The 27187-nt window shown below is 40.6% G+C and overlaps 1 protein-coding gene across 4 annotated transcripts in view; it reads left to right on the forward strand.

The window, feature by feature from the left end:
• LOC131684897 (casein kinase I) overlaps window positions 1-27187 on the forward strand; it is a 165031-nt gene that overhangs the window by 104040 nt on the left and 33804 nt on the right. For 2 of the 4 annotated variants that reach the window (XM_058968144.1, XM_058968147.1), the window contains exons 6-10: window positions 48-218; window positions 716-790; window positions 11825-11905; window positions 12386-12451; window positions 25498-25599. In XM_058968144.1, the coding sequence (XP_058824127.1) occupies window positions 48-218; window positions 716-790; window positions 11825-11905; window positions 12386-12451; window positions 25498-25599 (495 nt within the window). The remainder of the gene's footprint in view (window positions 1-47; window positions 219-715; window positions 791-11824; window positions 11906-12385; window positions 12452-25497; window positions 25600-27187) is intronic. The other 2 variants (XM_058968145.1, XM_058968146.1) reach the window with 2 other exon arrangements.

Raw genomic sequence — 27187 nt, forward strand, 5'->3', positions numbered from 1 at the left:
CCAAATAATATTCTTTTTTTTTCTCTGTTTGGCTCGCGTTTTTTTAGGTGCTGTGCGAGGGACACCCGGAGGAGTTTGCGAAATACCTGCGCTACGTGCGGCGGCTAGACTTTTTTGAAACACCTGATTACGATCACTTACGGAGATTATTTCAAGATTTATTCTATTTTAAGGGTTATGTAGACGACGGTGAATTCGATTGGACCGGGAAGACGATGGTAAGTTGTGGTTCATTGGGTACGCCCTTTACACTGCTCTTCAGTTACAACTTCAAGCACAAATCTTTAGCCACTGACGAAAAAAGAGAAGCAACTGATTCGAGAGTCAAAATTCTAACCAACGTGTCACTGCGCCCAACCGGGAATTCTAGAGCGAGAAGCCTTTTTCAAGCCCTGGGACGGTCAAGCGAAATTCTCAAGAAATGTGAAGCCAAATTTGTAGTGCTCCAATCCATCGTCCCTGTGAAGTCTGTGTATATTTAAATGTAAGAAAAGCTTTTACGCAATTATCGACGCATTTTTCGCCTTTGCGTCAATCTTGATCCACTCAATCTCCCACTTCCCATTTCCGAGGTCATTTATTATTCAGTGGTTAAATTTACTGGTATAATGTTCTTTTTTGCTTGATAAATCAAGTTCCAATCGTTAGATTTATCAGTTTTCCTAGTGACGTAATTACTAAAAGTGCTTTCTCATGTTTCTTTCACTCCGTCAAGCCGGTAAACTTTTACGCGATGCGTCAACTGCGAAATGCTCCACCGTCTCACATTGCCAAGACGAAATCGGCTAAGGTGACGATAGTTCGGTAGTTCAAGGTTAAGGCTAATGCATAACGCTAGTGGTAGTTTGGTATGGTTGAATGTTAGAACTGTGTGTAGTTGAATTTATTGCCTTTTCGCTAGACCAAATGTAATTGTCATACGCAATCTTGATATTCAGTCTTATTATGCATTACGATGGGATTTTTTGAACGAATGCGAGTTGATCGAATCACTTTATTGTAGTGGTTTCCATCCTGTAATCGCAGTGGCGAGGGGAGGGTCGATATTTCGGATGATTATTGGCACTCCGATGCTGTCATGATGTTCTTGTTACGTGTGTCATGATGTTCTGGATGGACGGTTATCAAGCAAGGTATGCATCGTAGACTCGTGAAGCAATACCATATTGTAGATACAGGGTGAGGTTGACGAGGTTCTACTGTGAATGAGAGGGGAAAATGTATTAAACTTGGACATCAATAGTTTTTCTAAAGATGTAGATAAGAAAAATGTAGGGGTGGTCACGGCTTGCCAGGAAGTCCCGGACTGGCACATAGGGTGATCTATCTCGGGCCCGAAGGGAATCTATTAGTTGGGACCTGGCAACACAGTACTCTGCGCACAGCCAAACAACATGCTCGATGCCGTGATAGCCGTTCTCGCAAACAATGAACAATGTCAGCATGCCCTATACGACGGAGATGCGCATCAAACGTGTAATGGTTGGACATGAGCCTTGACATCGTACGAATAAAGTCCCGGTTCACATTCAACCCTTAAAAAATTCGTTGAAGCAAATTGGTCTGTCGTGTCATTGCCCGCAATAGAGCAATGTGATGGGACCCAATCCAAGGTAATCTGGTAAGATTTTTCAGATAAAGCATTCAGATATTCCCGTATTTTCCCCAGGAAATACGGGAATATCTGAATACTGCTTTCCAGGCTTCGCCGCACGGATGGCCTCAATGGAGCTGAGACTATCCGAAACAATGAAGTAATGGTCTGCGGGCAGTGTGTATACTGAATGGCAGCTAATTGTGCGACGTAAATTGAAGCAGGATCATTGAGTTTGAATGAGGCAGCAAGATTTTCGTTGAAGATACCGATGCCTGTGGACCCGCCGAGAATTGATCCGTCAGTGTAGAACATTTTGCCGCAGTCGACTTGATGGTATTTATTATAGAAAATATTTGGGACCACTTGTGGGCGAATGTGATCCGGGATTCCACAAATCTTCAAATCCTTCATGGATGTGTCGAAAAATACAGTTGGATCAGGAGTATCTAAGAGATAAGCACGGTTAACGTTATACGAAGATGAATTGATGTTCTGTGCCATGTAATCGAATGAATGGGGTCTAAGAATTAAGCCCGACAAGCCTTTCGAAATTTGCAATCACCAATTGGTTCAAAATATCGCATCGAATGAGCAATCGATACGAGAGGTCCCAAAATCCAGCACTTCTAAACTCATCGTATGGGTCGAGTGCATGCAACCCAAGGCAATAGGCAAACAGCGATACTGGTATCTCTCAAGATTGATGAAATGTATGCTCGCAATGGAGCGAAAGCAGAAGCATCCGTACTCCATCACTGATAATATCATTGTTTGGTACAGTCTGATTAGGTCTCCTGGGTGGACACCCCACCATGTTCTGGTTATTGTACGGAGAAAGTTGATCCTTTGTTGGCACTTCTGTTTCAGATACCTAATGTGACATCCCCAGGTACCTTTAGAGTCGAACCAGACCCCGAGATATTTGAATGTTGAAACCTGAGCAATAGTTTTATCCATTAACCGAAGCTGTAGTTTCACTGGTTCACGCTTCCTAGAAAATACGACTAGCTCAGTTTTCTCCGTAGAGAACTCGATACCCACCTGGAGAGCCCAAGCAGACAAATTGTCCAAGGTATCTTGAAGTGGTCCTAGCAAGTCGACGGCCTTGGGACCTGTAATAGAGACCACACCGTAATCTGCAAGCTGCCTTAGCGTGCAGGAATTGACAAAACATGCTTCAATGTCATTCACGTAAAAAATGTAGAAAAGAGGCCTTAGACATGAGCCCTGGGGAAAGCCCATGTAGCTAAATCGTGATGTCGATATATCACCATGTGAGAAATGCATTTGTTGTTCAGACAACAGGTTTAGCAAAAAGTTGTTTAAAATTGGTGAAAGACCATGCTGGTGCAACTTCTCATAAAGAATGTTGATAGAAACTGAATCGAAAGCCCCCGTAATATCCAAGAATACTGACGCCATCTGCTCTTTGTTAGCATATGCCATTTGATTTTCAGTTGAGAGCAACGCAAGGCAATCGTTCGTCCCTTTGTCTTTGCGGAAGCCAAATTGTGTATCTGACAGTAAGCCATTTGCTTCGACCCAATTGTCGAGGCGAAATAAGATCATTTTCTCGAATAACTTCCGGATACAGGATAGCATTGCAATTGGTCGATACGAGTTGTGGTCGGAGGGTGGTTTTCCTGGTTTTTGGATGGCGATGACACTCACTTGCCTCCAATCATGTGGGTCAATATTATCCTCAAGGAAGTTATTAAGTAAATGCAAGAAGCGTCTCTTGGAAAAGTCTGGCAGATTGTTTAACAAGTTGAATTTGATTCTGTCTAACCCTGGGATTTTATTGTTACATTATAAGTGAGAACTCCACCGTCGAAAACGGTACTTGGTTCGCGTTACCGTGAGAGAACGTGGCATGATAGATCTTCTGTACCGAGGCGGAATCCGGAAAAATCTACCAGGCGGAATCGTATATCCAACGGTTTGAATATTCCATGTAATTATAATTAGTACTGTTTCGGTTGCGTAAGCACAAAGCCGCATCGATGTTTCTCTCGTTAGCCATTCAACGAACCGGCGCCAGTAGCTACGATTCTTGGCTTTCATCATTCACTATGAGAGTTAAAGTCTCCTAAAATTAGTCGCGGTGCAGACAGGGATTCTATGATGTCGTGTAGTCGCGGGTGCCCAACCGCGGTATTAGGGGTGAAGCTATGCAAACATCTTTGCCTGTGGTCGTCACTTGACAAGCGACAACTTCAATGCCCGTTATCGTACTCCTCCCAAAAGCACTCCTCCATAGGGGGTTTCTCGATCCAGGCGAATAATATTAAGGTCATGGAAGTTGAGATCTATATCGGAAGTTAATCAAGTTTCGCTAATGCAAATGCATCACAACTCAAACTATTTATTAAAATTTTGAAGGAATCGATTTTCGGGATGATACTTCTGCAATTCCACTGTAAAACAGTGATCAAATCCGTGACCTCGTTCGATTAGTTAGCCATCGAAGGATACAATCGCTGAAAGGAGGGGCCATTTAGCAGTCAACTGATTCAGAAGTCATATTACTGTAGGTAGAAAAGCTATCAGACTTTGAATAGGATTAGTAATATTAAAAGTTTTTATTATTCAGTCCACTGTGTCCGAGAGTTTGATAGTTTCTGTGCGACGAGTGCTCTCGAACTGAAACCAAGGAACACTTGAGTTTTTTTATGTTCCGGGAAGTGCTGGAAACCCCTTCTCTGATATTAATCCTCCGAGACCAGGAGCTACTTGCTTCGGTGTGGTTGCAGCACTTCCAAGAGATGTCACATTTTGGCCAGTGCAAAGAAGTTTAGGAGAGGAAATGTTCCTCCTCTTCTTATAACTTCTGGGAACCCCAATGGATGTTCCATCTTGTGGGTGGGTCATCAGCCTCGCCCTCATTAGGATGCAAGAGAACATAGTGGTTTGTTGAGGATGGTGGCGTAGGTTTCTCTAGAATTTCTGCGAAAGAACGTTTGGAATGCTCCGCAAGGGAATGTTTTAGTTTATTCCCGCGTAATTTGTACGCGGGACATGCCGAGATATCATGCAGACTCTCTGTGCAGTAAGGACACTTTTCAATATTTTTACTGCACGAATTAACTAGATGATTCTCGCCGCATTTCCACGGGCCTTGTTGCTGCTAATGGGTGACCCATTTGTTAACAGTTTGTGCAATTCATAATCCGCGGTACAAAAGACGTACAGGCAGACGGGCATGGTGTAAGAGATTATAGTTCGGTAAAGCGGTACCAGCGAAGGTCACCTGAAAAGAGTTTGATTGGGGGTATGTTCTCGAACCATCCCCCGCAACTACTACTGAGTGCAAACGCTTGCAATCAAGTCTTTTCACCGGATGAAGGAAGCGGTCTCTAAAACAGCCAACCCCGTACTGCAGCAGATCCTGACATGCCAAACTCTCGTCGATGACGACACCTTCCGTCTCTACCTTTACCGCTGGGATATGAACATTATAGTTGCGCGTAAATTGCTCGTAGTAAGACCTGTTGAGAGTTCAGTGGATATTTTCTGGTTCGGTGGGGGGGAGCCTTGAGAGACGATTCGGCTTCCATTTGGTCGTCAGGAGAGGGAGCCATCGTCAACGTCAACGCACGGAATAAAGCAATACATGTGTAAGAAAAGATAAAAAACACTTATCTTGAAATTAGCTTTCAATGACGCGCCGATCCAGCTTATATAGCTGGCTATTGTTTAACTTTCACTGCCTGAGGAATCTGGCCTTGCGAACAAGCATAAAGTAATACCGAGACAAAGCGTCCAATAACACGCTGCACAGAGATTAAAACACTTCCGAGCTGTCTGAGAGTAACGGTACGAATAATCGGGGGCGTGCTCCGTAGATGCTTTATTCCGAACCTGCGAACCCACTCAGCGTCACTGGTGTACTTGCTGTGCTCACACCGATGGTGTTGATGTTGCTGAAGGCCCATAGATTCTACAATGGCATCTGCGATAGTAACTTTTTTCCGCCGGGACCCCTTTGGAAGCAATCACGGCGGTTTGGACATGCGGTGGAAATCTAGAGGTCCGTAGGCCAAACAGCACGGATTCATACAACGAATTTCCAGTCATTCTCCTAAACTAGTTAAAAAGTGGCCGGGTTTCATGTCACCAAGTGTCATATTGGACAGTCCGAGCTGTAATCGTTCCTGTGGACTGCGTCCAGATGGCACATCACAAAAAGCCATTCACCTAATCCATTAAGAAAAAAGACCAATCTACTGCAAACCAACAGACAGCTGCTATGATAAGTTTTATATCTCGAAGCATACCAGCACCACCAATAAAGAAGCAAACAGCGATGAAGATGGGTATGCAATAGTGTCCTGTAAGTACAAGAAACAAATTAGAACATCCGACAACCAGAAAGCAGTACGGTAATGACATGGAGGTTTACGACAACGCGAGAGAAAACAAACGGACTGACTTAAAAGTTGCGGTGGACAACACAGTGTTACGTTTAAGTTTGTTTGCTGCAATAATTAGTAGATATTTAGCATTAAGAAAACAAATGCATCCCTACGCACACCGATCGCGCACAACCCTGCGCGAAGATTTTTCATTTCACCCGTCAACCAACAAACATGTAGTCTCGTTCACAGGGTTGCCAAAATTAAATCTGTATTTAAATCTGTTCATCTTTGTGTACTCTTCGAAAAATCTGTGTCGATGTCTGTATCGAATCAGTTGAGTCGATTAACCTTTTCCTGGATTATCTATCGAAGATATTAGGTTTGTTTCAGTACACGGAAGTCACTCCCTGTTGCTCCGGAGCAAAAAATTCTTGCTCCTTTTCACTCCGATTTGCTACCAGAAGATGAAAAAGAAAAGAAGATAATACAGGAACGATTTTCTCCCTGTTTGCTCCGGAGTACTTCCAGTTTCTCCTGGTACTGGAACAAACCTATTAATTCGTGTTGTTTAAATCACTCAAGCAAGGACCTGTTTACATTTTCGTAAAAAACACTACAAATCGTTCTGATATTTTACATCCAGAAACTTGAACTTTACCGATGTGCACAATGGAAAAATAATTTTCTTCTTCATTTTGTTGATATATAATGTTATATACATTAAGTCGATCAATGTAGCTATCGAATTTTTGGACAGAGAACTTAGTCACAGAGCATTACAATTAACGCTTCTGGAAGTAGACTTCAGCCAGGCGTTTTCTGGGTGCTAACCTGAGTGTACTACAAACCTTTACCTTTCAGAATGATCGACCTTTCTCAAATGCGAAGATATATTTTAATTAGGCTGTGTACGCAAACGAAGTCGACATAAATAATGACTTACTGTGAGCCGTGTTTATCAACACTGTCATTAAACTGTGAAGCAATGTTTGTAAACACGGCTCACAGTAAAAGTCATTTTTAAGTCGACTTCGTCAGCGTGCACAGCCTAATATCACAGAGAACAGACATCCATGATCGAACAAAAATATTTAAAAAACGTGTGTAAACATTTGAATTAATATACGATAAACACTAGCGCCACCAAACCAACTTATCCCAACTATCCATCAAATCCATTTCGGAACCGGTTCGAAATCCTGAATGGATCCAGTATGGAATCTTGCTCAAAGAAAACAACCGGTTCTGACTATCGGTTCATGCATTTGAGCTGGGATTCATACTGGAAGTCCGAATCCGAACCGGTTCTGGACTAGTTTGACTGGGTAGAGGAATAACCACTGTCAATTCAGTCGAACTCAGCCACAAAAAACATGACGACGGTAGCGCACCTGGTTTGGTATCCCAACTACCTTCGAAACCGTTAGAGATTTTTACACAAGTTGAATGCTGAAGATGTACGTCTGTTCTCTGTGCTAATATAGAGGGCTACGCTGAGAGGGACACAGAGGAAGTATTACTGAAACTGAAAAAAATATTTCTAAAAATAGTTTTTGTTGTTACTATGATTTAAATGCCGCAAGGTTCTACTGTATCGATTTTGTGGGTTATTTTCGGCCGACGCGGCGGTAAAACATGATGATGAGTTATGTTCTACCATAGACCATGCGGTAGACTTGGGTGCAACGCCCAACTCCTACTTAGCAGAAGGCAAAGAATTCTTCACACTTCCTTTCGATCATGTCCATATGAGCCTGCCTAGTCCTAGTTTTCCGTTCTAAGTTTATAACTGATTCGCTCTAGAATACCTATTCGTCTTTCAATTTCATTGCTTTCGTTTCTCTTAGTCTCAAATTTGACGAAAATAACCAACAAAATCGATACAGTAAAAATAGTTTTTGTAACATCATTTCTCAAAAATCTGTATATCTGTACATACACGCAAAAATCTGTATATCTGCACATACAGATTCTTGGTCTGCAAATAGCTGAAAAATCTGTATAAATACAGATTATTCTGTATTTTTGGTAACCTTGCTCGTTCAGTCAATCTAGGCTGCGAATTCTCACTTACTCACCTTGGGAAATAGGAGAGCCTTTGCTCAGAGAATACACACGTACGGCGATGCAAAGCGAGGCTAGCAAAATCAGACCATCGGACCGTTATTAGAGCGGAGAGCTTTACGTTCGTCATTCGCTCATTCTCACACATTATAAATCCAGAGATGCCAGATTTGCAGACAAGTCTGCAAATTCGCAGACTTTTAATTTAAGCTGCAGATTTTTTCGATGACGCAGATATTTGCAGATTTTTCCGTTTGGTTGCAGATATTTGCAGATTTTTTAGTTTGGTTGCAGATATTTGCAGATTTTTGAATATAAAGGCTTTTGGTTACACTAGCTTGCCGCACATTTTTTGTACTTCCCAGACTTTTAAAATTATTATTGCAGACATTTGAAAAAAGTACCTGGCATCTCTGTATAAATCTCATCGAAGGAGTGAGCATACGATTGCGACCAAGAGCGTGATTAGTTCTAACCAGTTCGCACACAACGCTGCACGCGATAGACCGTCACCAGTCAGAGTCATCCGTGTTCGCAGGGACGCCTGTTAAAAGTATGGCAGAAAATTATCTCGTCTGCGGGAAGAGCATCCGCTTTTGCACAACTTCCCACAGCAAAGTCACCCAAGGCAAGGTAAGCCTAAATCAAACTGTATTTATGCCGTGCTAAATTCAATTGTGACGGCTTAGGAAAAATCGCAGTCAGAGCATGGACGCTATCACTGCCATCTTGTAAGGACGCCGGCAAAGAACACCCAGCACAGACAATGGTGAGCCTGAACCAAGCGCGTTGCTGAAAGTTCAGCTTAATAAATGAAATCGCTTATGTTTGTCACAGATTTCATCCCGCTCACTGGGCAACTAGCCGTACCTGGACAGTTTGATATTCACGAAAAAGTAAGGCCACCCCGCGCTATTCAACAGACCGTGAGATACATTTTTCGGATCAAAGCACGTGGCGGACTGCTCAGACTAAGGATAAAAGCAGAACAAAAGCCTTCCATCGGAAGTAAGTTTCCCGCTAGGCTTGAGCACCTGCAATGAAGCTGATCGCTTCGCGTCGCAGGGTTTTTGTTTTAATTACAGATTTTCGTCGGCAAGCAGCCATCTGGCAAAACGTAGTTTCAATCCACAAGTCTCGCCATCCCCTACGGTCGAGAAGCCAGCCGAGACGACCATCATACCTTCATTGTTACGAAAAGAAGCTGGGGTACAGTTTCGGAGTCCGCATGCGGCGGAGTGAGCCAACAACGGAGAATTGATCCGGGACGCTGTGTAATAGGCCGCGAAGGCGTGTGCGTAGGCGAAAGCGACAGGAGAGGAAGAAAGGAGGAAATGAGCGTTGTTTTTCCTGCGTAAAGGGGCGCCCCGGAAGAAAGAGCGAGTAAAATAAAATATGTGCGTAACGTGTAAGAACAGAGTAGAGAAAGGAGCGAGATGCAGTTGAATAGGAAATAAAAAGGAGGAGAGTAGAGAAAAGAAGGAAAATGAAGATGAATTTGAGTTAGAGGAGAAGGGCGAAGCAGCGCCAATAAAGTTTTATGTTGAATATGAAGATTTGTTGTGTTTTCAGTTTTGTGAGCGCATTTTCTGAGCTTTCCGGGACTGCTCGAGGTTTTCAATTCCCCCTCGACAGTCGCGCAGGTAACAACAGCTAATGCTTCACCGCCCAGAAAAAAGGGTATCAAGACGCAGCAGCAAACTGCGCAAACAGAACCGAACAGACATGAATTGATTATGTTTGTTTTTGTTTTCTACAATTAAATATCCACGGCTTAGTCAAGCTAACGCGTTGAGCCGTATAAAATAAATGAAAAATAAAAATTAAGCAATTTTCTGACTGTCATTCGACTATAGTACTATACTGTAGTACTCATTAGGGCATTGCAAAAAAAAAAATTGAATTCTCAAAGCCCCCCCCCCCCCCCTCTCATATTGTGACAAATGTCAAAGTAAGCTCAGATGTCAAATTTCACATCATTTGGACAATTCTAGACTCCCGCCCACTTCGCTTGAAATTGGTACTATGTGAAAATTTGGAGGAAAAATATATTAAATGCTATAACTTTTGAATTGGCACTCAGAAAATTACAATTTATACCTCATTTTAAAGAAAATAATCTTATAATTTGAATGGAGTTATCTTTGTTTCTAGAAAAAACGGGAAAGTGGGGTACTGGGCCAATTTGGCCCCAAAATTCCCTTTTTTTGAATAATTTTTCTGCTCCGTGATGCAAATCATACATATTTTGCAGTTTTTCTAATGTGAAAAAATCTCTGAAATCTAACGGAATCCATTTGACCTTTGTCCGAATACGAGATGTTGGGCTTGTAGGGCCTTTTGTCATTCATATAAAGTTTTATCATTTTCTCGTGCATATATCTCTATTATTGTTCAATCAATTTTCATAAAATGTAACTTGTTGGACGTGGAAAATTCTGAGGAATAAAATATAAATAGAAAGGTTAGAGGTAAAATTCAGAAACATCAAACTTTTTGATATTAACTTTACAAATCTCACTTTTTCATTATTTGTCCTAATACCTTAACTTTTCCTATTTTTCTAGGAATGAAACTTTTCTCATGCGATCCCTAAGCGTATTTTACACTAAAAGTAGTAAATTAAATAATAATTTTGTTGTTAAATGGAGTTAAGATGTGCGATTTTATGATAAAAATGTGAAATCGACACTATATATATCAGATAATTTGATGTTCCTGAATTTTACCGGCAACTAATCTATTTTTGTTATGATGCTAAGGATTTTCCACGTTCAACAAGGTATAGTTTATTAAAATTGAGCGAAGAATAATAGAGATATATGCACGAGAAAATGATTAAATTTAATATGAATGACAAAAGGTCCTATAACCTCAACTTCTCGTATTCGGACAAAGGTCAAAAAGGCTCCGATCGATATCTGAGATATCTTCCCCGTATTTTTCTAGAAACAAAAATATCTCCATTCAAATACTACGATTATTTCCTTTTTAAAGAGGTATGAATTGTAATTTTCTGATTGCTACTTCAAAAGTTATAGCATTTAATATATTTTTCCTCCATATTTTTACGTAGCACCAATTTCAAAAAAAATTCAAGCGAAGTGGGCGGGTGTCTAGTATGGTCCAAATGATGTGAAATTTGGCATCTGAGCTTACTTTGACATCTGTCACAATATGAGAGGGGGGGGGGGGGCTTCGAGAATTCAAAAAAAAAAATTGCAATGTCCTAGTACTCATCAATACAATTCGATTTACCGTTTATGCAACGATGGATAGACATGAATTCTCAGTAATTGGATTTACTGCGTGTATGACTGGGGAAGGCACATAAAGTAAACACCTAACCGTTCACGAAACAGACGTGTTTACACCTTTAAGGGAGCTTTGAAATCACCCGCAGCTGGAAGGTTTTTGGCCTTCTTCTTTCGTTTGGTACGGATTCCCTTGAAGACATCTATGCCCGATACGTGTAGATTGTAGAAAAATCAGGCGTTCTCCACGATTATTTGCAATAATGGCTGCATCCAAAACACAATTCAAAAACTGCTCCAGAAGCCATAATCGTTTTCGGATTATGCGCCGCAGATTTCGATACTTTTTTTGAGAAATAGGGTACTCAAGCAAAATCGATATCTCGTGTAGACTAGTTTAGTTTCCCAGTTGCTTTGGTTATTGCCCCGTGAGGGATGGGATGATGTGCTATACTCAAACTTTACTAATTGTAATATTATCGCTAAGCTCGTTATTATGTGTTGTCCATTCAATAAATCTACATTCTAACATTCTGCTTTTTCGTCCACAGTCAACCCCAGTGGGATCGCTGCAAACCGGCCACGAAGTAGTTGTATCACCAAACAGAGAAAGACACACACCTGTAAATAAGGTACTTGAATCACGATCCAAGTTTCTATGTTGTACCATCTTATAACCAGAATAGGTGAAAACATAGTTTGCGCTAACACACCAACAACATTTCGAAGAATTCGTGTCCCAAATCCCACGTCCTCACCACTCACCCACTGTCTTTATCCTTAAAAATATAGCACTGGTAACTAAAATCAGAACAAACAACATTGTGTATTTTTTTTTCGTTTCGTTTCGACTATCATCATTTCGAGGGCATAATGGATGTATGTGTGTGTATGGCATAAGTCTCTCCCTATTGTTGCATTTGTTGATAACTTCGCTGTATAGCAAAGTGTAAACTAACTATCATTATCCACTGCAAGTACCAAAGAACATTAAATTACACGCACATAAGCTGCATGACGAACGAAAACAAACAAACAGTATCATTCATCAACTATCAGGTTAACTTACAAACCGTTTCTAAATGTCGTTCTTCGACGTTGCTACCTTCCAGGATGAGGATTTTTTCAGCTATTACGATGAAGAACTAAACGACGAAATACTACAGATTATAGAGGAGGTTTGGAAATGTGTAGCTCTCTTGCGTAGAATTGGTCAGGCTAGAATTATGGTAATGCGCTAGATCTCGATCAATGGTTAAGCAGTTCGTTTGAAAAGAAATACTCAAGTACCTGTATACCTGCTAGTAACGCTAAATCATGTTGATGGTTAGTAGCTGCTTCGAATCGTCGTCAACTTCCCCTTGAACATGAGTATGACTGAAGTCAATGACACTAAAGTACCGACAACCAAAAAACTTGCTGAAAATGTTGTCTGGGACCGACAGTGAATAGTGTGTGAACTTCAAAAAGTAGAAGTCCGGTTGAGAAATCGTCACATACATGCACTTTTCCTGCTAGTTTTTTCAATGTGGAAATTGGAGTAGACAACCGCGACTGATTGCCTGATGTGGTGATACCAACTGAAGCTGCCAATTCAGCATCGATCTTCTCCACGAACGTGACAGAAATTGGTTGCTTATGTTTGATCACGGATCTGGCTTTGGGTTTGAGATTGAATCACAGCTTCGTTAACTTACAGTATTCGAGGCTTGCCTTGAGGACGACCGAGAACACAAGTCTGTATCGTTGACTCAACCAGCGACAGCCAACAAGTTCAAAAGATTACTTTATTGGCCATGAATTTCCCTGTTGCAATAAAAGCTTCCACGTTAACTTAGAGATTCAACAGTAGAATCGACGTACGATCAGACAAAATGTGGAGTTCGTGTTTATCGAAGTGCAATTGAACTAATCCGCCGTGTTTTCGCTGGGCTCTAGGTTCTCACAGCCTCTCTTGATCACCCTAGAGACACAAAAATAGTCTACACGTTATTTTTTGTTCACAGGAAGCACATATAATAATTGGATGATCCGGATGTTGTACGGCGCTCAACTTTTGCATCATCGAGAACGAAACTCACGAGGGTTTTGAAAGTACTAAGTTGGCGTACGTGCGACGTACTCATGCAGAGAATTCTCAGCAGGAACTGCACTTTCGCTGCCTTTTTCGCGTCCGCTCTTGAAGAAGATATCACTGATCGAAAGCAATACCGTTTCTTGGGTCCTTGACAACTGAACTGTTGCACGATTTGCTCGTACAGATCATAAAATTTTAAAACTTCCGATAGTACTTTTTATTATTATAGAGGTGTTAACCTTAGGGTCATTCGCCTCTTTTCGGGTTTGGGTTTTTTGGAAAAAATCTCCAACCCTATGGCGGGGTTGGGAGCGGTGAGCTGCGTACGAGGCAATCGATTTACCAACTACGCTATGCCCGTCCCCTTCCGATAGTACTATCTTGAACTAATTAGTTCTTTTTTTCAAGGCAATATATTTGTTCAAAATCATTCGTCGTCAAAAAGTCAAAAAATCTTTATTACGTCTATTCAGTACAATCTGTATTATTCGATTGATGAAAATGTTTATGTATTATCATGGACGTTGAATATCGATACTATATTAGTTATGGAATTTGCATTTCGACTTCGTTTCATCAGAATTCGACACTAACTTAGTTCCAAAACTAATCTAGCGCCGTATTGATGCTGGTTACAAAGATGGAGACTCAATTTGTGTTCCTGAACAAACAGCTAATGAATTATGATGTTCCGCAAGGCCGTTATGTCATTGCCAACAAAATTAATTGATGGTAAAAATCCAATTTATAGTTTAGAGAGTTACGCAAAGAGAATCTAGCTTTTTGTAAGGAGGCCAACTGAACTATGCTTAGAAAAGATTGATGTGGAGAACATACAACAGAATATACCAGCATCTAATGGGAAATGGAAGATCAGCGGCACCAATGACAGTCTCGGTCTGCCAAGTCATCACGAACCGGCAAGCCGAATGGTCCTCCTCGAACCTTCAGGGAACATCTTCAAATGGTCGTTCTCGGCTTCAAATTTCTAGTGCCAGTTGTTCGTATAGATATAGTGGTGATGGTAAAGACGTTCACAAAGTAGTGCTCTGGTGCGGGTCGGCGCGACACTGAGTTGGTACAATGATGTTGATCTTGAATACTTGCATTAAAATAAAGATAATTTATAGATGGGTGGGTAAAAACGATAAAAGACATCAAAACGAAACAAATTTTCATTAATTCTGGTCTTAATTCATGATTTCACAAGTATGACACCAGTCCCTATCGGGCGACCTTACGGCAGTTGACATATTCTTCAACTCTCTAGTCATCTTAGTGATCAGTTTTCCCTTTCGCGTTTCGTCACGAAACTGTTCGAATAGATCCTCCTCTTCAGGTTCACCCAGAAATTTTCGGTTGGATGCAGCTTGGGCGCGTTGGAGAACTGGTGTTCTTGGGGACGACTGGAATCCTCATTTACCATCTGCTCCAGTGATCGCGCCACGTAATGTGCTGAGGCCTGATCCGATCAAAACACGACATCGTAATTCGGTTTGTGTTTCTTAATCGAAGTCTCAAATCCGGTAAACACTTCGTGCTGTACACCTCCTGGTCGACCGGAAATTACGAAGAGAAAAAGACCGGCTTTGACACCCCCTTCTCACTGATTGTCAATAACAAAAGGGTCTTCTAAGGGAACTTCGAGTGGGAGATGTACTTTACGGGGACGCGAAATGGCCGGTCTCCTGGCAGTCATAGTCGTCGAGCGTCAGATACGTTTCGTCGCCATGGTCACAATCACGTTACACTTCGCCGGAAAGACATCCTTAACGAGCACATTCAATCACTGCGTTTTGGTGACAGCTTGCGCTTCCGATATGGCCAACCTCGAGTTCCACTTTCTCATGACGATGTCAACGTTGGTTAAATATTTTCTGACCGTCTGGCCTGTCGCAGCGACCTCTCGGCTCCAGATGCTTATGGATTTCGCCTCCTTGATTTACGTCTTCCTCTTGCTGCACCTTACGGTCACGCAAAACCGTCGGACGGAACCCGGCTTGCACTCGATGTTCTCACCTTTCTGCATAAACGCCAGGATCGTATTTAACACTCGGAATACCAAGGGGGTAAAAAGTTACGCGGACTACCAAGGGGGTCTAAAAAAATGGGAACGCTTACTTTGACCGGTCATATCTCAGCCGTTACATAATCGATTTTAAATCTGTCTTCACCAATAGAAAGATATGTCTTTTGTGAATACGTCAAATTAAAAAATAGAAGAATAGAGTTGTCTACCGTAAGTTACAGTAAAAAGAGTATAACAAAGTCAGTGAGAAAAAAAATGGGAACGCTTCTTTGACTTGCCATATCTTAGCTGTTTGCTCACCAATTTTAATTCTTTCTTCACCATTGGATAGGTAAATCTTTTATAAAAACAGTGAACATAGAATGATGGAAATCAAATTTGTATATCTGAAGTAATTGTAAAAACAGTAATTGAGAGTCAGTACAGAAGAAATGAGTTTTTCTGTTCAAACAATCGTATCACGACCGTTTGTCAACCAATTTCAATTTTCCTTACACCAATGCAATCCTTAGAGCTTCTAGACTTGTAATATATGCAATAAATAGTAGATTTTCAAAAATTGCTATACTTTTTCGAGTTTTTAGGAGATAGGATTTTTACAATGTACGTGGCATACGGTTGATTGAAATTCTTTGCGACTTGTTAGTTTTACGGTTTGAAAATTACCTGTTTACTCAATAGTTCTACATATTATACATGGATAATATTATATCAAAATGTTATGTTAAAATAAGTTACTAAATAATAGAGTGTGTTAGGACGATTCAGTAAATACGAAGAAGTTCAGAATTTTAAAATATTCGTCATATAACTTTAAATTTGAAGCGATGACCTATACATTTTAATACACCAATCGATTGTAATTGATGGCGGCTACAATTTCTGAAAAAACACATTTTTATATTTTCTCAAAAAATAGCCAAAAGTACGTAGAAGTACAGAAATTTCATTTAGTTAGCAAATAACGTCGAATTCAAAGTGATGGCCTATACCTTTTTATAAACCAATCGATTATAATTGATTTTGGTTACAATTTCTGAAAGAACGATTTTTATATTTTCTCAAAAATAGACAAAAGTACGTAGAACTACAGTAATTTCATTTAGTTGACAAATAACTTCAAGTATTCAAAGCTATCACCTATGCATTTTATACACCAATCGATTGTAATTGATTTTGGCTACAATTTCTGAAAGAACATATTTTTATATTTTCTAAAAAAATAGCCAAAAATACGAATAAGCACAGAAATTTCATTTAGTGGGTAAATAACGTCGAATTTTAAGGGATGATTTATACTTTTTTATACACCAATCGATTGTAATTGATGGTGGCTACAATTTCTGAAAGAACACATTTTTGTATTTTCTCAAAAAATAGACAAAATACGTAGAAGTACGAAAATTTGATTTAGTTGGCAAATAAGGTCAAATTCAAAGTGATGACTACACTTTAATATATACCAATCGATTGTAATTGATTTCGGCTACAATTGTTGCAAGATAAACTTTTTATATTTTCTTAAAAAAACGACAAAAATACGTAGAAGTACAAAAATTTCGTTTGATTGACAAATAACTGCAAATTAAAATGACCTACACTATTTATACACCAATCTATTGTAATTGATGGCGGCTACAATTTCTGATAGAACAATTGTTTATATTTTCTCAAAAATTAGCCAAAAATACGTAGAAGTACGGAAATTTGTAGTTATGTGCCAATCAGACGAAATTTCTGTACTTCTACGAATTTTTGTCGTTTTTTTGGGAAAATATGAAAAATTTATCTTGCAACAATTGTAGCCGAAATCAATTACAATCGATTGGTGTATTAAAACAGTATAAATCATCCCTTAGAATTCGACGTTATTTGCCCACTAAATGAAATTTCTGTACTTGTACGTATTTTTGGCTATTTTTTGAGAAAACATAAAAATTTGTTCTTTCAGAAATTGTAGCCAAAATTAATTACAATTGATTGGTGTATAAATTGCATAGGTGATAGCTTTGAATACTTGAAGTTATTTGTCAACTAAATGAAATTACTGTAGTTCTACGTACTTTTGTCTATTTTTTGAGAAAATATAAAAATTGTTCTTCCAGAAATTGTAACCAAAATCAATTATAATCGATTGGTATATAAAAAGGTATGGTTCATCGCTTTGAATTCGACGTTATTTGCCAACTAAATGAAATTTCTGTACTTCTAAGTACTTTTGGCTATTTCTTGAGAAAATATAAAAATGTGTTTTTTCAGAAATTGTAGCCGCCATCAATTACAATCGACTGGTGTATTAAAATGTATAGGTCATCGCTTCAAATTTAAAGTTATATGATGAATATTTTAAAATTCTGAACTTCTTCGTATTTACTGAATCGTCCTAACACACTCTATTATTTAGTAACTTACATACAATAATGTGTTTCTCCACGTTCGTGCAAACATTTTGATATAATAATATCCATGTATAATATATAGAACTATTGAGTAAACAGGTAATTTTTAAACCGTAAAACTAACAAGTCGCAAAGAATTTCAATCAACCGTATGCCACGTACATTGTAAAAATCCTATCTCCTAAAAACTCGAAAAAGTATAGTAATTTTTGAAAATCTACTATTTATTGCATATATTACAAGTCTAGAAGCTCTAAGGATTGCATTGGTGTAAGGAAAATTGAAATTGGTTGACAAACGGTCGTGATACGATTGTTTGAACAGAAAAACTCATTTCTTCTGTACTGACTCTTAATTACTGTTTTTACAATTACTTCAGATATACAAATTTGATTTCTATCATTCTTTGTTCACTGTTTTTATAAAAGATTTACCTATCCAATGGTGACAAAAGAATTAGAATTGGTGAGCAAACAGCTAAGATATGGCAAGTCAAAGAAGCGTTCCCATTTTTTTCTCACTGACTTTGTTATACTCTTTTTACTGTAACTTACGGTAGATAACTCTATTCTTCTATTTTTTAATTTGACGTATTCACAAAAGACATATCTTTCTATTGGTGAAGACAGATTTAAAATCGATTATGTAACGGCTGAGATATGACCGGCCAAAGTAAGCGTTCCCATTTTTTTACCCCCTTGGTATTCCGAGTGTTAAGGACGCTCGGGTGTATCCGGCCGACACAAAGTTCGCCTCGATGACGGACTTTTTCGTTTCGGGGTGGGGTCGGCGGTCATTATAATGTAGTTGCTTCATTATTTTTGCCAGGCTGCCGTAAACCAATTAATAGAGCTGTCAACCGGCGAACTTTGTCTCTTTATTTCAATGCAAGCATTAGAACCCGAGCTAGTTGGTTTATATGACGGAATCGTATTAAGTCGCCTTGAGCTCACTCCAAATCATCGATGGTACACGACACAGTGACAGAGGTGGTACAGCGTTTGTGAGAATATGAATGAGCGATAGAGGGCAGCTAAATAGGTTACTAAAGGAAATACATTGACCTGGGTCTGGCTCTACTGTATTCGGGATACATTCGCGACATCAAGATAGCTTTTGCCGTAAGTGCTAAGATTGCTCTCCATGGGTCCAATGTAACGAAGATGCTCATGCAACGTTTAGTGATTGGTCATGAGACGAGACATAGCCATCACATGAATGGAATCACCCACATCCATTACCTTCAACCATGGTTTCGTCGATACCTACGCAACCATTTCCAGACTTGGAAACTGCAATGAGATTCTAATTTTGATCTCTATTTCAACCGAAATATAAACCAATTTTAGTTGCACTACATCATAGTACGAGAGAATAATCCTAAACGCAGCTACAAAAACACCTCACAGATTAACATCCACGATGTTTTTGCTAAAATATCCCAGTTTTTGGAGTATGCGCGGCATTACGTCCACTTTCAAAACATTTATCATCCATGTCGAATTTGGGTGCGCTGATGGTGTAGGAACCCGCATTCAAAATAGGACGCTTCAGTTTTTCCTCGAGCTGTTTACAAGCGACAAATGTCGAAAGCTCTTGTGGACTAGCTTTCGGCATTTCCACTGCGAGAATGATCGCCACAATTCCCTGCGTATTTACCACCTCGTGCTTTATTGCTACAATGGGTGTAAGATCCAATTTCTTGCATTTTTATGCAATTCATGATCCGCGGCATAAAAAATCGGATAAACCGGCAAACCTTGTTAACGAGGATGCAGTTTGGAAAGGGAGATCTAGTGATGGTCACCCCGTGAGATACTGAATTAGTATAGGGTTTTACCCGGTCTTTGCGATTGATGCTAAATACACTTTCGTGCTATCTAAAATCTTCACAGATTGGGGTAGCGGAGTACTTGAACTAATCAATAGATTCACGCATATCAAACTAGAATAGGTAACCACACCATCTATCTCAACGTTGTGAGCGGGCATATAGACGCGGTATAAAAGACTTGTCGTAGCTAATGTCATTTGTCTGCTTTATCATCGTAGCCGAACAATCCGGGAGCTCCGAATGTATTTTAGACTTCCAGATTACTCGATCTTGGGCCGCTACTCTCTAGTCTTCTGCCGGATTTGGGCAGAACACCATTTCAGCGGGGTTGTTGTCCGGCATTCTCGCAACGTGCCCTGCCCATCGTATTCTTCAGGCTTTGGCCATCTTCTGGATACTTGGTAGTCCTAAGCACACGGCACCCGAAGACTCCTCCTCGAGCATGGTCCAGGTTTCGTGCCCCTAGAGGACCACCGGTCGTATCAGCGTTCTGTACATGGTACATTTAGTGCGTGGGTGATTTTTTTTTGATTACAATTTCTTTTGGAGCCCATAGTAGGCACGACTACCATTGATGACGCGTCTTCGGATTTCCCTACTGTTATTATTATCAGCCGTTAGCAGAGATTCTTCACTACTTCGAATACATTCCCGTCGATCGTAACACTGTTTCCTAGGTGGGATCTTTCCCGTTAGGTCCCTCCTATCAGCATGTACTTTGTTTTGGACGCGTTCACCACCAATCCAACTTTTGCTGCTTCTCGTTTCAGTCGGGTGTAAAGCTCATCCACCGTTTCAAATGTTCTCCCAATAAGGTCCATGTCATCCGCAAAGCATACAAATTGGCTGAATCGTCTAAAAATCGTACCTCGGTTATTAAACCCGGCTCTCCGCACAACACCTTCTAGTGCAATGCAATGTTAAACAACAGACACGATAGACCATCACCTTGTCTTAGCCCCCGGCAGGATCCGAATGGGCTTGAGAGTTCACCCGATATCCTCATACAATTTTGCACCCCCTCCATCGTCGCTTTAATTAGTCTTGTGAGCTTCCCGGGCAAGTCGTGTTCGTTCTTAATATTCCATTGCTCTGTGCCGTTGATGCTATCGTATGCCGCCTTGAAATCGACGAACAGGAGGTGCGTTGGGACCTGGTATTCACGGCATTTCTGGAGGATTTGCCGTACGGCGAAGATCTGCTCTGTTGTCGAGCGCCCGTTGACAAAACCGGCCTGATAACTTCCCACAAATTCATTTGTAATAAGTGATAGGCGTCGAAAGATAACCTGGGGTAACACTTTGTAGGCGGCATTCAGGATGATGATAGCTCTATAGTTCTCACATTCCAGCTTGTCGCCCTTCTTATAGATGGAGCAAATAACCCCTTGCTTCCACTCCTCCGGTAGCTGTTCGGATTCCCAGATTCTGACTATCAGTTTGTGCAGACAAATGGTCAGCCTTTCCTGACCCATTTTGATGAGTTCAGCTCCAATACCATCCTTAGCTGATATAAATTAATGAAATCAAAACTTGGTTAGGTTTAGCAAACCTATATGCTATATTGCTATATTTCTCCTTAGTGGAGAAGAATGCTTGAAAATACCTTTGCACGTGAAGAGGACAAAACCTATAACTAAATTAGTTATGGAGTTTGCATTTCGACTTTTAAAGCTAGTGTCAACCTGGCGCCAAATTTGTTTGGTCACTAAGTTAAAGTCGGATTCTGATGAGACGTAATCGAATAGCAAATACCATAACTACTAATTTAGTTATAGCTTTTGTACTCTTCACACGCAAAAATGATTTTAAACAATTATATAGAAATATAGTATTAAGGGTCCCAATATTTTTGTATTGGGCGGAGCTCTGGCGTGTTGAGGGGTTCATGTTCTTCGGAACCACCTGGACGTTGTTCGCGGAATACCGTTTCAAGGTTTTTTTTCCGTAATGACAAGATGCAAATTCGGTCAAAACAGAACGGAACACTAATTTTGCTTGCGGAAAGGCATCAGACGTTTTTTCCAGGTACTTCTGCACATAAATTTCCTGGTTGATGGTCCCGGTTGCCATGTATATCTCACCCCACAGGAACCACAGGAACAGATGGCTTGTCACACGGGATATTTTTGCGAATTTCGGCAGCTTATAGTGTTTTCTAAAATCTCTGCCATCTTTCCTGTTCCAGTCGACGTAACAAAAGTTTTAGATATTCCAGGAATCTGCTTAAAGTTTGCTTTGGCGTAAGTTGGCTGTTTATTACGATTGTAGGCTGTTTATTACGATTATTGTAGATTTCATTGGTGATATTCAAAGCCTTTTGAATATCACCAATGAAATCTACAATAATCGTAATAAACAGCCTACAATCGTAATAAACAGCCAACTTATGCCAAAGCAAACTTGCTAGGTTTTCGCGTGATAGGTCGCTGGAGTGCTTTGGGTTTTAGAGTATTCCGGAGCGGGTGAGGCGATCAGTCCGTGGGGTTCCGATTATTTCTAGAGCAGGTCGGCATCTCTCAAGAATGAAAATTGTCTCCTCACTTGTCGGATCGTTGGTCAGAGTGTCTCGGATTGAAGATGGTAGTTGGTGGAGATTTTGAAACTATGGACAATCGACCAGAAGATGTTCCAGAGAGAGTGCTCTCTGTTCGAGCCTGTTGCTCCAGTCGTTCCTTTTTTGTGGAGGTAGACGAGTTGGCTACTCCAGTGGCTGGTAAAATGAGCCATAGTTTCTGATTTGAAGTGAGAGATGATATCCGTCGATGGGACCAATTCGGACAGCGATCATCGGGCCTGTCTCCCACGAGCTTCCCAGGAGTCGGCTTCCTCATTCCCACTGATCCCGCAGTGACCGGGTACCCAGCATATCATGGTCAACGCATCGCCGGTGTCCTCTATAGCTTGTATGTAAGGGTGGCTCGACGTTCATGTTTCCAGGGCAAATATGACCGACATAGAGTCCGTCAGAATAATAGTCGGTATTCCCTCTGGTCTCCTTGCTTCTGACGAGAAAGCGGAGCAGCTTGTGAGGATGTGGTAGGCCAGACCAGCTCCTATTCCGAAGATCACTACCCGACTGTTTCTTGCAGCTTGTAAGCGTCAGTATAGATCCGGACGTGGTTCGGGAATCGTTGCTTCATCATCTCTAGGAATGTGGCCTGAGCGACCTCGGGGATGGCCTGCTCGCAGCTACATGGATAGGTTGGTGTTGGTGTTCGGATTTCTCATGTATCAGGGTCGATCGCGGGTTCTGTGGAGGCGAGCTATTTCTGGGTGACCTGGGCCGGTGTATTCTAGGAATACATTTTGAGCAGTTTTCAGGAGGGCACAAGTGCTACCAGAAGTCCTTTCGAGGAATCCCAGACCGTGCCTGAGTATGATGTTAGCGGCCGCCTACTGATAGGGGAGAATGCCAGCTTCGACACAGGCTGCTTCGGTGGTAGTGCTGAGCAATAGGTTAGAGTCTAACCGAGTTGTTCCGTTGTGCAGGAGAGCAAGGATCCTCATAAGCCCTTCCAGGTTGTGGCTGGTTATTTCAATACCGTAGGATGTTTTGCTATTGATGAGCGCATTGCAGACGTTCAGAGTAACCAAAATGTAGCGGGGCCGTTCCCGGTTTCTGTCTACCAAAACGCTCCTCAGGACGTTTTAAACGAGCAGCTTTAGCGCAACCCCGACCCCGGACCACTCGTCAGGTTAGACTTGCCCAGCATGAAACATAACCTCTGGTTCGAGTGAAGCGTTTCCTGCTTTCACAGTCTCTTTTCACAGTTCGGAATACCGTTATACCGAGGATTTTTGGTTCTCTGCGGAAAGGGATAAGTGTATTTCTGAGTTTGACCGGTCTCTTAGTGGCTGCTAAGTGATGGGAATTGCAACAGTGTGATACTGAGCATTTGGCGGCGGCTCCCACTTGAAAGACACGATTGTTGAGGTAGTTCTTGATGTAGTTCCCAAGGATTCCGGTGACTTCCCAGCTAGCTAGTTGCCGGAGAACCCCCTTGCGGTAGACTGTGTTGTTGGCCTGGGCGATGTCTAATATTGCTATGTCGGCAGGCAAGTCGTCCGCCAGGGCCTGTCGGAGGATTCCCCCAAAGGCTCCAGTCCCTCCACTCTTGCGAAATGCGAATTGACTAAGATGGGAGTTTTCTTCGAGATTCTATCCCGGAGAACGCTCTGTTGAAGTCTTGTCCAAAGTCCTGTGGGAACCTGCTTAAAGTCTGCCTTGACGTAGGTTTCGTCATCCTGTAACACGCAATAAAACTTCGTCAGCATATGGATGAATAGCTTCCGCGATCGTTCTCTTCGATTTGGAGTCACCGACCTTCCTTCAAGTCGACAGTCCAGTTCATTTTTGAGCTCGATACACGCTTGTAGACGATACTCCCAGCTTGCTTGCGACATCCGGAACGGAGATGTTGCTCCGGTGTTCCTCTTTCTTCGATGCCATTTTCATAACTGAAAAGCAAATGTCAAAATTAAACAGTAGACATGATGCTACACACATACATCTTTAAAAGGAGGGGTGTACAGATTTCTTTTTTACAAAAAGATATGTACAATGAGAGACTCATTGTTTACTTTCATTTCTATTTATAATTCGGTCGCTTTAGCATTTATACCTCAACTCTTTACATAATATGCTAGTCAAAACCTCCGTCTTTCGATCTGTACGGTAAAATAAGTGAAAAGTGCTATAGTGACGCCGTAAAAATCAAAAGAGAAAGTAAACAAAGTGATGCTCTCATTGTAGATATGACGTTTTGAATAAAAGCTCTATAGTTTTTAAATACGCAATGAAAAAATGCGTTAAGTTTAAGTTGGCCATTTTTTATTGTAACACCCTTTATATAGAAAATTTTGGTGTCCTCTGCACGGCACTGGAAGGACACTGAACCGGATCTGGAAGGTGCAAATTGTGCACTTTAAGTTTCGAGTATCGAGACAAATGTTTTCAGTGCTTTACTTATTGGTTAGAATCCAGAGTTTAGAATGACAAAACATTTAATGTCTTCAGAAAAAAAATCTGTGTCAATTGAGCCATCTTTTGGCATTTTGCGTGTAAGACGATCGGATTAGGTGATCTGAATGAATTGAGTACCGTTACTGTGTCTTAGTAACATTGTGTGTAGATTTTTTAATGTGCCCTTGTGTCGTGTTAGAGGTTGTCAAAGTATTCCAAAACTTGCTAATTCGTGTTTTTCTTTATTATTGCTGTTTGTCTTATGTTCCAGTAGAGATTTAGTCAGTTAACCCTCTTCAGTGGAAGACGCCTCAATACGTGAAAATCTACACAACAGTTACGAACAATTTCGCCTTTATACCTAAATTTTCCAAAAAAAAAATATTAGTATTTCCTACATAAACACGTGTTATTTTTACTATCCCTACTGCTTCTCCATGCCAGTTAAACAACTCTATCGTTCCCATCCTGTAAATCTTTCCGAATCTATGCCTTCCCAATGTTTGAGCGGCAGGCATTGTGTTTTCTACCAAGATGCCACCTATGTTATCGCATTTGGAAAAAAGAAATTGTAACCACGCTATTGCTCCCTTTAAACCCCCAAAAAAATTTCTAGCAAATCAAAGCCAGTTGCTATTATTAAGTAGTGCCACTTTCGCTCTTTCTAGCAAAAAAGCCGAGTAACTGATCAGATGTTTCTTCTTTGTCCTCTTTCTTTTTTTCCGATTTCAATTTGTTTGACATGCGGCCTGAAAAAAAATAAATAAAAATAATCGGAATATGCCACCATCTGACCACCAACACAATGACGAATATTGGCACAAATCCATATACAATACAACCCACAACACTTCACTCACATCCCGCGCTCACCGACACAATATTTCATACACGCCCAAATCAAAAAAAAAACCATGCAGCAGACGAATTCGAAGGGAGGTGTCGCCGCCTGGCCGGACGTGCCCAAACAGACTGGAACACTGGGCAACCTAACGCCAGCCGACCGACATGGTTCAGTTCAGGTACGTGTGTTCTAACCGCTTTCCGGGTCCTTTGCTGGTATTGTTTGTTTTTTTGTTGTTTGTTTTTTCGTTTCCGTATCTACTTACTATCGTTTTGCTCCTATGAGAAACCCCCCACCCCTTTCCCAACCAAACACAGAACCTTTGCACTCCCCGAATCCGACTCTCTCTCTATGTCTCTCCCCCCGCACATAGTGTGTCTATAATTATATCTTTTTTTTCGTTTGGTTTCGGAAAATGATTCCCCCCAATTGTATATGGTGGCAAGTTCCTTCTGTCTTTTTTATAAATCTTACTACCTTCCTATAGATGTTATTTCGTGGAACTTTAGTTAATTTGGTTTGAAGTTTTGGTTTTGGTTACTTACCCACCGTTTGAATAGTTCCACAATCCTTACTCCTTATTCTCTATCGCCCACCATGAATACTACTATCATTCGAATTTACGCCCTAAATATCGGAAAAGTTGTGAAAATTTCAATGGCTATTCTCTCACTTGCGTGTGCGTTTTCGTGTGCGACCCATAATTGCTTAACTTTTCAATGAACGTTTTTGAACAAGATTAACGAATAGGATTACTCAGTGACACTCAATTAGGGAGAGACATTAAATTATTTATTAAATTCAATACATAAATAAAAATATTATCGGCCCCATTCCTAATAATTATTTATATTGTGGCGGTTTTTGAGTGATGTATTTCGGTGAAAAATAAAAAGAAAAAACCTATTGACGTTTCGGCCTACGGTTTGTTCGTCTTCAGAAGTAGTTATTCGACCCTCTATTTCCCGTTCGGTAGCTTTTCAAGCATCCATAAAAACCGCCACAATAAGTCTACGGTAATATAAAATCGATCTTCAATAATTATATAAGCTATGCTACATTTTTTCTGTGTGTGGGAATCATGTTTTTCGAAGATTGTTCATGGTTTTTTGCACAGAACGAAGGTTAAGGGGGAGGTATTTTCGGTCGAAAAAATAGTTTTTATCTTTTTCTGACGATACAGAGAGTGTTAGTTAATTTAGGCAACTGACATGTAATAAGCCAACGTTTAAACAGTATATGCTTGTATTTTCATTGCCTAATATTGAAAATGGTGCAAGTGACAGTGAATCTCCGGATAAACTCCGAAAAAATTTGATGTGCGTCATAACTCAAAGTCTACCAGACCATTCGTGACTTTTTCATGTAACTCGCCAGATAACTACAAGAGCTTTTTGGATAACCTCTTAATAGCGGTTAATCATATTTATTCAATATTTTTACAAATATGTCGAACGAAAAACATATCGAATTAAGCGGAACCCATTATTAGCCTCTCACGGACGAGCTTCACTGTCGTCAATGCGATAAAGATGTGTTCCTCCTGTGACGTCAGAGCCCAGGAATAGTACAAGGTTTAATGCATTAGGTTGGAGTCCCAAAGGTTGCAGGTCTTTTCTTTCGTTTAATTCAGCATTTCGATCTGTTTCCCGTTGGGCATTACCAAAATGCTGGAAATGAGTTTCTACTATATAATTACGTTTTTACATAACTGCTTTATTGAACCTCCTCTCCCAATCAAAACACCTGCATCGTTGTCTGGACTC

The sequence above is a fragment of the Topomyia yanbarensis genome, chromosome 2 (genome assembly GCF_030247195.1).
Source record: "Topomyia yanbarensis strain Yona2022 chromosome 2, ASM3024719v1, whole genome shotgun sequence".
NCBI classification, from domain to species: domain Eukaryota; kingdom Metazoa; phylum Arthropoda; class Insecta; order Diptera; family Culicidae; genus Topomyia; species Topomyia yanbarensis.